This window comes from Lithobates pipiens, unplaced genomic scaffold (genome assembly GCF_037356315.1).
Source record: "Lithobates pipiens isolate NorthernLeopardFrog02 unplaced genomic scaffold, aLitPip1_a1.2 Scaffold_19, whole genome shotgun sequence".
In the NCBI taxonomy this organism is placed as follows: Eukaryota; Metazoa; Chordata; class Amphibia; order Anura; family Ranidae; genus Lithobates; species Lithobates pipiens.
The window spans coordinates 588,524,414-588,537,593 of record NW_027507764.1 but is presented as its reverse complement, the minus strand read 5'-3'; the positions used below and the strand labels follow the sequence as shown (position 1 = coordinate 588,537,593).

Below are 13,180 nucleotides of genomic sequence, written 5' to 3'. Positions count from 1 at the left end.
CCATAAAGCATGGATGCTCAACCTGTGGCCCTCCAGCTGTTGCCGAACTACAAGTCCCATCATGCCCCTGCCTGTGGCAGTCATGTTTGTAACGGTCAGCCTTGCAATGCCTCATGGGACTTGTAGTTCTGCAACAGCTGGAGGGCCGCAGGCTGAGCACCAATGCATAAAGCAACAGTTATGGATGGTTCCCGAGAAGGAAGAGAAGTTCCCTTTTTATAAGGTGCTCGTTCCTTACATATTACATTCCTGAAGGGAGAAAAATAAAGTAAAACCCTTTTAAAGACCCCAATTTTATTTTTTCCCTTTTTAGGGGAAGCCCTTTCTATAGTTAACATTTCACCAGCAGGGGGGGCGATATCCTCTCTGGCACCCCGGCTCTTCGAAGCCTGCCCTGCCCTGTCATTCATTTTTATGTATACGAATTTTTAGACTTTTTTTCTTGTCTTCCGTGTTGTACAGATGACAGACACAGGGAGTCCTCCGCCGGAAACTATCAGACCCCGAACAGCAAGAGCCGGGAGCGAGACTCAGAGCGCCAGAGCCAAAGGAAGCGCAAGCAGTCGCCGTCTCCTCCCTCCTTCTATGAGCGCAGCGCAAAAAGAGGCGAGGACAGGTAAAGGAGATTTGCGCGTCTCTTTTTTAGAAAATGGGAAGGTTGCCCCCGTGGGGGTTTATTGCCAGCAAAACACAAAGTTAAAGAAAAAGATCTCTTTATGTCAAAAAAGTATTTTATTTTAGTAAAAAGTGATACAAAATGCAACAAAGATATTTAATGTATTAAAACCTGCACATGAGAATACAACCAGCGAGTACATATGAATGGACATAGTGTGATCTCTGTTAAAGAGGAAGTAAACCCTGATGGGTGTTACTTCCTCTTTCATTCCCTGCAAAGGTAAAGCATAATGGACTACTATGCATCGCATCGCATAGTAGTCCATTATGTGTCACTTACCTGACACAGGAGCCAGCAAAGTCACCGCTGTCCCCTGTAGTCCGGAGCCTCCATCTTCTCTGTGGGTTTCGCCGCTCCGCCGCTGTCATTCGGCGAAGCCGCGTGACGTCACTCCCGCGCATGCGCACGGGAGCCGCCACGCGCGGCATATCGCCGTTGACGGGTGCCACGCTCAGTGCGACAGCGGTGCCTGTCTTTCGGTAAATATCTCCTAAACCGTATAGGTTTAGGAGATATTTCTTGGACCTACAGGTAAGCCTTAATCTAGGCTTACCTGTAGGTCAAAGTGTGTTGTAAGGGTTTACAACCACTTTAAACCCGGAAAACAAAGGATCCGGCTCCATTCTGATCTGAACCTTCGTGGGGGGGAGGGGCATCAAATAAATTTTGTTTTTCTGAATATTAAAGTTGAATTTCCCGATATGGCAATCTTTAGGCTAACTTTATACCTGAGCGTATAGTTTTCAGGTGGAAAGTCGCACGTTTTTATTTTTTTTACCACGATTTTGTACAGGTCAAAAGGTCACCAATCTAAAAGGCCCGTAATCTGCCCAAAAAGAAGCTCATGCACTTTTTTGAGCTTCAAGGGTTTTGCTTCAGGCGTCGGAACGCTCAGATGTGAACAGGGGCCATTTAAATGAATGGGATGTTTTGCTTGTTGGGCGTTTTTTGAGCTTTTGAGATGATGAGCGATTTTACGAGCTGAAAACGCTCAGGTGTGAATGCAGCCTCACATCCAGATTGTAGGTATGTATGTGCCATACCGGAGGGTACCCTCTTTCCCCTGTGGGCTGTCCTTCCTTCCAGACTGATGCTGACATTATGAGCATGCTCAGTTGAGGAGTACTGTGAGGTCAAGGCTGCATGATGATGCGTTCCCAGGGGTGGGTCCCATGTGGTTGGGTGGGATTCAGATGCCCCCCCCCCTCCTCCTCCCCATATCACTGCAGCGGTCATCTTTTGGTCTGTAGGAGTTAATATCGGCCATGGGACCTGTCATATGAGGAGGAGAGGGTCAGGTATAATTGTCATTCTTGACCAATGCAAATGACGGGTCCTGTGGGATGGGAGTGAATGGAGGAGGGGGGAGGGGTCAGCTATAGTCTGCACTCTTGACCAGTGCAAATGACAGGTCCTGTGGGGTGGGAGTGAATGGGGGAGGGGTCGGGCATAGTTGGCACTCTTGACAAGTGCAAATGACAGGTCCAGTGGGGTGGGAGTGACCAGCGGAGGGGGGATGGGGAGGGCGTAGTTGGCACTCTTGACAAGTGCAAATGACAGGTCCTGTGGGGTGGGAGTTAATGGAGGAGGGGGATGGGACGGGCATAGTTGGCACTCTTGACAAGTGCAAATGACAGGTCCAGTGGGGTGGGGAGGGCATAGTTGGCACTCTTGACAAGTGCAAATGACAGGTCCGAGGGGGTGGGGAGGGCATAGTTGGCACTCTTGACAAGTGCAAATGACAGGTCCAGTGTGGTGGGAGTGACCGGCGGAGGGGGGGTGGGGAGGGAATAGTTGGCACTCTTGACAAGTGCAAATGACAGGTCCTGTGGGGTGGGAGTGAATGGAGGAGGGGGATGGGACGGGCATAGTTGGCACTCTTGACAAGTGCAAATGACAGGTCCTGTGTGGTGGGAGTGATCGGCGGAGGGGGGGTGGGGAGGGCATAGTTGGCACTCTTGACAAGTGCGAATGATGGGTCCAGTGGGGTGGGAGTGACCGGCGAAAGGTGGGGGGGAAGGGCATAGTTGGCACTCTTGACAAGTGCAAATGACAGGTCCTGTGGGGTGGGAGTGACCGGCGGAGGGGGGGTGGGGAGGGCATAGTTGGCACTCTTGACAAGTGCGAATGATAGGTCCTATGGGGGGGGTGTGATTGGAGGATGAGGGGGTCTGGCTGGGAAGGCGGCGCTCTTGATAAGTGCAAATGATAGGTCTTTTGGGGGAGATTCAGCGAGAGGACTGAGGGTTTGAACTAAATCCCCATCTATCAGCACAAGGAACACTTTGCATTGATTATATGTACGGTCCCTTGTGCTGATATTTTTTATTTTTTTGGCTTTTAAGATTTATGTACCCTATATGGCAGCGATGGCGAATCTTGGCACCCCAGATGTTTGGGAACTACATTTCCCATGACGCTCGTTCACTGTGCAGTGTAGCTGAGCATCATGGGAAATGTAGTTCCAAAACATCTGGGGTGCCAAGGTTCTCCATCACTGCTATATGGTGATAGGAGTCACTTGTGTGGCATAAGTATTGGGGTATCCCTAAAATAAAAAGCATTTTGGGTGAGTGTAGAACCATCTTCCACAATCTAGAACAAGCAGCATTGTTGGTGCAATACCGTTCCATGATTTCTCGCACACAGGCAGGTCGTGACCTCAGAACTTTTTTATTTCAGCAGGTATGACACTCCGGCTACCTCCAAGAAGAAAAGCCGCCTCCAGGACCGGAACAAGCTGTCCACGGAGGAGCGCAGGAAGCTGTTTGAGCAGGAAGTGGCGCAGCGCGAGGCCCAGAAGCAGCAGCAGCAGATGCAGAACATTGGCATCACCTCTCCCATCTCTTATGAGTCTATGCAGTACAGCAACCAGCTGCCCCCGCCTTACATGACCTACCCCCAAGGTTACCCCATGCAGTCCTTCTTGGACCCGACAAATCCCAACGTAGGGAAGGTTCTGCTTCCCACACCACCCCTGGATGTGGTAAATTCTCCCAACAGCTATGACCCCTCTCAAGGTATGGTCAATCCGGGTATGATGACTCCACAGCCGGTCCCAGTGGTACAACATGTAGCACCCCCCATGGATGTCCCCCCACAGCAGTATGCAGCGCAGCCCGAACCTTTGGTCCAGCAGGACCCCAATGTGAATGTAATGTCAGTACCGGCCCCCAACGCTGTGCAAGCTCAAACCTATGGAGCCTGGGACCCCAAACAGTCACCGGTGCCCGTTCAGCAGCATCAGGCCCAGCCTCCGTACCCACCGCCCCCTGCCCAGCCTGCGATCTACTACCAAGGACAGCCCTGCTCAGCGATGTACGGGATGCCAGCCGCCTATCCTCAGACCACACAACCCATGGTACAGGTAAGAACCATCTTTTTGTCGGGGGATGGGGGGGGAAGCGTTGACTCCCTGACATAGGAAAACACAGGGGTTGATTTACTAAAACTGCAGAGTGCAAAATTCCCTGCTGGACACAGATTCCCTGCTAGCCTGTAGGCCAAATAGACTCCCTGCTGGATTCACAGACTCCCTGCTCATGCCCCGAAAATAAGCCTGGGTCTTATATTAATTGTGCCAACCAAAAACACACTAGGGCTTATTTTTGGGGTAGGGCTTGCCATGCAATGTGCCATCTTCCCAGTGGTTGCAAAATGACAGAATTCCCCCTTTATCACAGGATCACATAATGCAAAAGGTGTTTCTGCAATGCAACGGTGCAAATGCCTTCTTCCATAGTCTGAGCTGTCTTCCACCACTCCAAGCACTGCAGAGGGGTGGGGGTGGGCGTGAGAGCCCCTGCTGACACCCAAGAGAAGAGGAGATCCGCTGAGCTCTGCTCGGTGCTTCCATGGCCCACCTAGAGCTGTCTTCCCCACTCTGAGCAATGCAGGGTGGGGGCCGAGATTCCCCACTGAGAGAAGAGGAGATCAGCTGAGTGCCGCAGTGAACTAGGGCTTATTTTTGGGGTAGGGCTTCTATTGCAGGCAGCCCTCCTGGAAAATAGCGCTAGGTCTTATTATATGGGTAGGTCTTATTATTGGGGTAGGTCTTATTTTTGGGGAAACACGGTAGACTCCCTTGCTGGGCACACAGACGTAAAGTGGGGGAACTTGGCTGACCTAAAAGAATCTGTAAGTGGAATCTGACATTTTGGTGCAATTTTATGGGCGACTTGCTCAAATACTGTATTTGTTGTTCAGAGTTACACACAGCCCGGCCTGCAGTACATGCCAGGACAGCAGATGTACGCACCTCACCCGCAGGGTGTCCTCATGCAGCAACCTCCACCTGTGGCTCCCCTCGTCCCTCCCGGGCAACCACCAGCAATGCAGCAGGTATGTGTTGATTGCAGACAGGTAACCCCCCGTCCTGCATTTTCTCCTGACCAGTGTCCATGTATAACTGACCCCCCCCCCCTTTTTTTTTCTTTTTTCTGTATCCATTCACAGCCTGAGATGGGATTAGGTGGCAATAACATTATGGACCTTCCTCCACCCTCCCCACCCAAACCCAAAACCATCGTCCTTCCTCCCAGTTGGAAGACCGCACGGGATCCGGAGGGAAAGATCTACTATTACCATGTAATAACCAGGTGAGCCAACAATGGACATTTAGTGGAAACCAATTGGACAAGTACAGGATATACACTTGATGTCTGTAATTGCCTACATCCAAAAGTTCACTGCATTCCTGAGATTAGAGATTTGGAGGCGACCAGAACTTCGGGAAGCTGTGCCCAAAAAAAGGCAAGCAAAGGGCAAAGGACTTGGTTGCAAGCGAAGAAGAAAAAGCGGTCGCACATCTTGCAAAACCCTGTGTGGATGGTAAGCGCAGCCTCCGCCAAGGCCACGCTTCCGACGTGTTTCGGCCGTGTATGGGACAAAACTCCATCGGGTGCATGGCCTGGAGGGAGTGTGGGCTTGCCACTCCACAGGGTTTTTTGAGCTGTGCTGCACTCGGGCCCACTTTTTCTACGCTCTCATCTATTGGGCGGAGACGAGCTCCTTCCCTGCCTGCGCCCCCATCAGTTGTTAGCAGATGAGGACTGGTAGGAGCTTGGAGCGCCACTTCTTATCTTTGTATGGGTTTGCAAAGGTCTTGGTTATCAGTATTGCCCGTGGTCTTGGTTATCAGTATTGCCCGTGGTCTTGGTTATCAGTATTGCCCGTGGTCTCGGTTATCAGTATTGCCCGTGGTCTTGGTTATCAGTATTGCCCGTGGTCTTGGTTATCAGTATTGCCCGTGGTCTTGGTTATCGGTATTTCCTGCAGCTCAACTTGCTCAAATTTTTATTTCATTTCTCAATGCATGCACCACATTGCAATAGTCATTCACAGACATAACGGATTACCTAGGCAAGCTGGCCGACCCCAAACATCTGAAATGTTGTAGTCCTTTGTCCCCTCTCGGTGCCCCTCAAGTTTGGTGTCCCTGTCACTTATGGTTCGGGAGCAGTGCCATGTCAAGCTGACCAGGATTTCCCATAGACGCCAATGTTAAAAACCAAGAGCAGTGCCATGTCAAGCTGACCAAGATTTCCCATAGACGCCAGTGTTAAAAACCAGGAGCAGTGCCACGTCAAGCTGACCAAGATTTCCCATAGACGCCAGTGTTAAAAACCAGGAGCAGTGCCATGTCAAGCTGACCAAGATTTCCCATAGACGCCAGTGTTAAAAACCAGGAGCAGTGCCATGTCAAGCTGACCAGGATTTCCCATAGACGCCAATGTTAAAAACCAGGAGCAGTGCCACATCAAGCTGACCAGGATTTCCCATAGACGCCAATGTTAAAAACCAGGAGCAGTGCCACGTCAAGCTGACCAGGATTTCCCATAGACGCCAATGTTAAAAGCCAGGAGCAGTGCCACATCAAGCTGACCAGGATTTCCCATAGACGCCAATGTTAAAAACCAGGAGCAGTGCCACGTCAAGCTGACCAGGATTTCCCATAGACGCCAATGTTAAAAACCAGGAGCAGTACCACATCAAGCTGACCAGGATTTCCCATAGACGCCAATGTTAAAAGCCAGGAGCAGTGCCACATCAAGCTGACCAGGATTTCCCATAGACGCCAATGTTAAAAACCAAGAGCAGTGTCACATCAAGCTGACCAAGATTTCCCATAGATGTCAATGTTAAAAAGCAGGAGCAGTGCCATGTCAAGCTGACCAAGATTTCTCATAGAAGCCAATGTTAAAAACCAGGAGCAGTGCCATGTAAAGCTGGCCAAGATTTCCTATAGACGCCAATGTTAAAAAAAAAAAACAGGAGCAGTGCCACATCAAGCTGACCAGGATTTCCCATAGACGCCAATGTTAAAAAAACAGGAGCACTGCCATGTCAAGCTGACCAAGATTTCCCATAGAAGCCAATGTGTCCATACTCCTGAGGGTATGTAAAGCTGGCGGTATGCCTGTTCTGACCTGCTACTCCTTTCTGGCACTGTGTCCCTGCGTGGTGGTGGCCATCCTGGTAGAGGCAGGACTTTGCTTGTTCAAGTCAGAGCTGCCCCTCCCCCCGATGGACTGGTGATCTGATGTCTGCTGAGGTCATGGTGAAGCTGTTGCAGGAGGGGTAGAGGAAGCACTCATCCACAGATTGAATGAAACAGAAGCGGGGGGATCCTTGCATTGCGAGTTCTCAGGTAGAGCTTCCTCTCCAGGAAGGAGAACAGTGGGCAACACCGTAGTGACATCACCAAATCTGGTGGGACTAGCCGTCAGCAATAGCAGTTCCTTAGATGATCTTACACAGCAGATATAATGTTCAAGGCACAGGAATGTCTAGTGCACTGCTATTATTTACAGGGGAAAGACTAAGCTAAATCTTTTGAGGGTACTGCTTAAGCAGAACTAACATTTCTAGATGTTTTTTGTAACGGGAAAATCTTCACTTCTTGAATTCAACTCCATTTTCAAATGTTACCATAATAGCTAAAAATGTACTTGGTTAGTATCCATTCAGTGACTTTGCACTAAGGTGGGAGGTCTGCTTTCATGAACTGGCTTGCTTCTAAATGATATTACTCGTCTATCTACAGGCAAACACAATGGGACCCTCCGTCCTGGGACAATGCTGGGGAGGAAGGAGACAGTCTGGATCATGAAGCCGAAATGGACCTGGGAACTCCGACCTACGATGAGAGCCCAATGAAGGTGAGTACACCCCTACGTTATAACCATACCAGTATAGAGATAAAGGCAAAGCAGCAGGTGTCAAATCATTCACTGCCGATGTATCACAGAAAGGATGTCATACAATGCATCCAGAAAGTATTCACACAGCTTCACTTTTTCCACATTTTGTTATGTTACAGCCTTATTGCAAAATTGATTACATTCATCATTTTCCTCAGAATTCTGCAAACAATCCCCCATAATGACAATGTGAAAGACGTTTTTTTTAAAATCTTTATAAATTAGTTAAAACTAAAAAAATCCTATGTACATAAGTATCACGGGCTCCTCCCACGCACATAAGCATCACGGGCTCCTCCCACGCACATGAGCATCACGGGCTCCTCCCACGCACATGAGCATCACGGGCTCCTCCCACGCACATGAGCATCACGGGCTCCTCCCACGCACATGAGCATCACGGGCTCCTCCCACGCACATGAGCATCACGGGCTCCTCCCACGCACATGAGCATCACGGGCTCCTCCCACGCACATGAGCATCACGGGCTCCTCCCACGCACATGAGCATCACGGGCTCCTCCCACGCACATGAGCATCACGGGCTCCTCCCACGCACATAAGCATCACGGGCTCCTCCCGCGCACATAAGCATCACGGGCTCCTCCCACGCACATAAGCATCACGGGCTCCTCCCACGCACATAAGCATCACGGGCTCCTCCCACGCACATAAGCATCACGGGCTCCTCCCACGCACATAAGCATCACGGGCTCCTCCCACGCACATAAGCATCACGGGCTCCTCCCACGCACATAAGCATCACGGGCTCCTCCCACGCACATAAGCATCACGGGCTCCTCCCACGCACATAAGCATCACGGGCTCCTCCCACGCACATAAGCATCACGGGCTCCTCCCACGCACATAAGCATCACGGGCTCCTCCCACGCACATAAGCATCACGGGCTCCTCCCACGCACATAAGCATCACGGGCTCCTCCCACGCACATAAGCATCACGGGCTCCTCCCACGCACATAAGCATCACGGGCTCCTCCCACGCACATAAGCATCACGGGCTCCTCCCACGCACATAAGCATCTCGGGCTCCTCCCACGCACATAAGCATCTCGGGCTCCTCCCACGCACATAAGCATCTCGGGCTCCTCCCACGCACATAAGCATCTCGGGCTCCTCCCACGCACATAAGCATCTCGGGCTCCTCCCACGCACATAAGCATCTCGGGCTCCTCCCACGCACATAAGCATCTCGGGCTCCTCCCACGCACATAAGCATCTCGGGCTCCTCCCACGCACATAAGCATCTCGGGCTCCTCCCACGCACATAAGCATCTCGGGCTCCTCCCACGCACATAAGCATCTCGGGCTCCTTCCACGCACATAAGCATCTCGGGCTCCTCCCACGCACATAAGCATCTCGGGCTCCTCCCACGCACATAAGCATCACGGGCTCCTCCCACGCACATAAGCATCACGGGCTCCTCCCACGCACATAAGCATCACGGGCTCCTCCCACGCACATAAGCATCACGGGCTCCTCCCACGCACATAAGCATCACGGGCTCCTCCCACGCACATAAGCATCTCGGGCTCCTCCCACGCACATAAGCATCTCGGGCTCCTCCCACGCACATAAGCATCTCGGGCTCCTCCCACGCACATAAGCATCTCGGGCTCCTCCCACGCACATAAGCATCACGGGCTCCTCCCACGCACATAAGCATCACGGGCTCCTCCCACGCACATAAGCATCACGGGCTCCTCCCACGCACATAAGCATCACGGGCTCCTCCCACGCACATAAGCATCACGGGCTCCTCCCACGCACATAAGCATCTCGGGCTCCTCCCACGCACATAAGCATCTCGGGCTCCTCCCATGTACAGACGCATCACGGCCTTTGCTCAATACTTTGGTGAAGCTCCTTTGGCACCAATCACAGCCTCAAGTCTTGTTGAGTATGATGCTACAAGCTTGGCACACCTATTTTTGGCCAGTTTCTCCCATTCTCTCTCAAGCTCCATCAGGTTGGATGGGGAGCGTCGGTGCACAACCATTTTCAGATCTCTCCAGAGACGTTCAATCGGGTTCAAGTCCGGGCTCTGGCTGGCCCACTCCAAGACGTTTACAGAGTTGTCCCGTAGCTACTCCTTTGTTATCTTGGCTGTGTGCTTAGGGTCATTGTACTTTTGGAAGATAAACCTTCTCTCTAGTCTGAGGTCCAGAGCGCTCTGGAGCAGGTTTTCATCAAGGATGTCTCTGTACATTGTTACATTCATCTTTCCCTCGATCCTGACTAGTCTCCCAGTTCCTGCCTCTGAAAAACATCCCTACAGAATGATGCTGCCATCACCATGCTTCACTTTTGAGATGGTATTGTCCAGGTGATGAGCGGTGCCTGGTTTCCTCCAGACATGAAGCTTGCCATTCAGACCAAAGAGTTCAATCCTTGTTTCATCAGATCAGAGAATTTTGTTTCTCGTGGTCGGGGAGTCTTTCAGGTGCCTTTTGGCAAACTCAAGGTGGGCTGTCATGTGCCTTTTACTGAGGAGGGGCTTCCGTCTGGCCCCTCTACCATAAAGGCCTGATTGGTGGAGAGCTGCAGAGATGGTTGTTCTTCTGGAAGGTTCTCCTCTCTCCACAGAGAAACACTGGAGCTCTGCCAGAGTGACCATCGGGGTTCTTGGTCACCTCCCTGACTAAGGCTCTTCTGCCTCGATTGCTGAGTTTGGCCGGGTGGCCCGTTCTAGGAAGAGTCCTGGAGGTTCTTCCATTTACAGATGGAGGTCACTGTGCTCATTTGGGACCTTCAATGCTGCAGACTTTTTTTATTTATTTTTTTGGTACCCTTCCGCCCATCTGTGCCCCCATACAATCCTGTCTGGGAGGTCTACAGACAATTCCTTGGACCTCATGGCTCGGTTTGTGCTCTGACATGCACTGTTACCTGTTGGTACCTTTTTATATAGACAGGTGTGCGCCTTTCCAAATCATGTCCAATCAACTGAATTTACCACAAGTGACCTCCAATCAAGTTGTAGAAACATCTCAAGGATGATCAGTGGAAACAGGAGGAACCCGAGATCAATGCTGAGTGTCATGGCAAAGGCTGCGATACTTCTGTACATGGGAGGAGCCTGTGATACTTCTGTACATGGGAGGAGCCTGTGATACTTCTGTACATGGGAGGAGCCTGTGATACTTCTGTACATGGGAGGAGCCTGTGATACTTCTGTACATGGGAGGAGCCTGTGATACTTCTGTACATGGGAGGAGCCTGTGATACTTCTGTACATGGGAGGAGCCTGTGATACTTCTGTACATGGGAGGAGCCTGTGATACTTCTGTACATGGGAGGAGCCTGTGATACTTCTGTACATGGGAGGAGCCTGTGATACTTCTGTACATGGGAGGAGCCTGTGATACTTCTGTACATGGGAGGAGCCTGTGATACTTCTGTACATGGGAGGAGCCTGTGATACTTCTGTACATGGGAGGAGCCTGTGATACTTCTGTACATGGGAGGAGCCTGTGATACTTCTGTACATGGGAGGAGCCTGTGATACTTCTGTACATGGGAGGAGCCTGTGATACTTCTGTACATGGGAGGAGCCTGTAATGCTTCTGTACATGGGAGGAGCCTGTAATGCTTCTGTACATGGGAGGAGCCTGTAATGCTTCTGTACATGGGAGGAGCCTGTGATACTTCCGTACATGGGAGGAGTCTGTGATACTTCTGTACATGGGAGGAGCCTGTAATGCTTCTGTACATGGGAGGAGCCTGTGATGCTTCTGTACATGGGAGGAGTCTGTGATACTTCTGTACATGGGAGGAGCCTGTAATACTTCTGTACATGGGAGGAGTCTGTAATGCTTCTGTACATGGGAGGAGCCTGTAATGCTTCTGTACATGGGAGGAGTCTGTGATACTTCTGTACATGGGAGGAGCCTGTAATACTTCTGTACATGGGAGGAGCCTGTAATACTTCTGTACATGGGAGGAGTCTGTAATGCTTCTGTACATGGGAGGAGTCTGTAATGCTTCTGTACATGGGAGGAGCCTGTAATGCTTCTGTACATGGGAGGAGCCTGTGATGCTTCTGTACATGGGATTTTTTTTATTTTTAATAAAGATTTCAAACAAACTTCTTTCAGGTTGTCATTATGGGGGATGGTTTGTAGAATTTTTGAAGAATATATTGAATTTTGAAATAAGGCTGTAACATAACAAAATGTGGAAAAAGTGAAACGCTGTGAATATGTACATTGCAGCTTAAAAATACTTTGTGTCCGCCTTTATGGTGTGTGTTTTTTTTATTTTTATTTATTTTTTGTTTTTTATTAACTAAGTACCGAAAAATACTGTTGATCCTGACATAAATCCAGTGTCCTTGGAACTTCCTGAAATCTCAAACAAGGTTATCGGCTTTCCTAGAGATCTTCTGTGAACTACAAAATGCTGCCCTTCTGCTATTGAGGTGGGAGGGAGATGGTGGTGTTGTAGTCTAGTTCAGAAGAGCAGTCTAGGGTGACAGCTATATGGAATAGATACAGTACAGTTACTGAACCTTGTCGACCCTAAGACAGGAAGTGTGTTGTTGGCGGGATCACAAAATCTTGTTACCAGTAAGTTGCATTATCGAGCGAGGTTCTACCGGGATTATTGATGGGACTGCAGTCTCCTGTCACACGATGCCGTAGTGTACAAACTTGCACACACCAGGGTGCCAGTGCCCCACTGAAAGTGATTGATGGGAAGGTTCATGGCACGTGCTGCGGGAAGTACTGACCTAGTAATGATTCTGGTTGCAGTGGGTTTTAGAGGACTCAAAAATAAAGGTATAATATGTAACTTTGAAGAATTTTTTTTATTATTTTTGCTTTCTCTGATTTTCTAAATTCTTTTATTAATCTTGTTGCAATTTTGCTGCAGCATTTGCTGGATTATCTTTATTCTGTTGTAGCATTAGCTGTTTTGTTGTTGGTTTTTTTTTGTATTACCAAAAGTACTTTGTTCTGACTTTCACTATAACCAAAATCACTAAAGCTGCTGTAACTATCACATTACTCTGACATACAGTGCCTTGAAAAAGTATTCACACCCCTTGAAGGTTTCCACATGTTGTCATGTTACATCCAAAAACGTAAATGTATTTTATTGGGATTTTATGTGATAGACCAACACAAAGTGTCACATAACTGTAAAGTGGAAGGGAAATGATAAATGGTTTTCAACATTTTTTTACAAATGAATATGTGAAAAGTGTGGGGGGTATTTGTATGACGCCCCCCGGAGTCAATACTTTGTAGAACCACGGTTTGCTGCAATTACGGCTG

At 49.7% G+C, this 13,180-nt stretch overlaps 1 protein-coding gene across 3 annotated transcripts in view; it reads left to right on the top strand.

The window, feature by feature from the left end:
• The window catches only part of SETD2 (SET domain containing 2, histone lysine methyltransferase), a 155,673-nt gene that overhangs the window by 111,430 nt on the left and 31,063 nt on the right, over positions 1–13,180 (top strand). For 2 of the 3 annotated variants that reach the window (XM_077493545.1, XM_077493543.1), the window contains 5 exons: positions 463–616; positions 3,362–4,046; positions 4,886–5,020; positions 5,135–5,277; positions 7,725–7,839. In XM_077493545.1, the coding sequence (XP_077349671.1) occupies positions 463–616; positions 3,362–4,046; positions 4,886–5,020; positions 5,135–5,277; positions 7,725–7,839 (1,232 nt within the window). The remainder of the gene's footprint in view (positions 1–462; positions 617–3,361; positions 4,047–4,885; positions 5,021–5,134; positions 5,278–7,724; positions 7,840–13,180) is intronic. The other variant, XM_077493544.1, reaches the window with a different exon arrangement.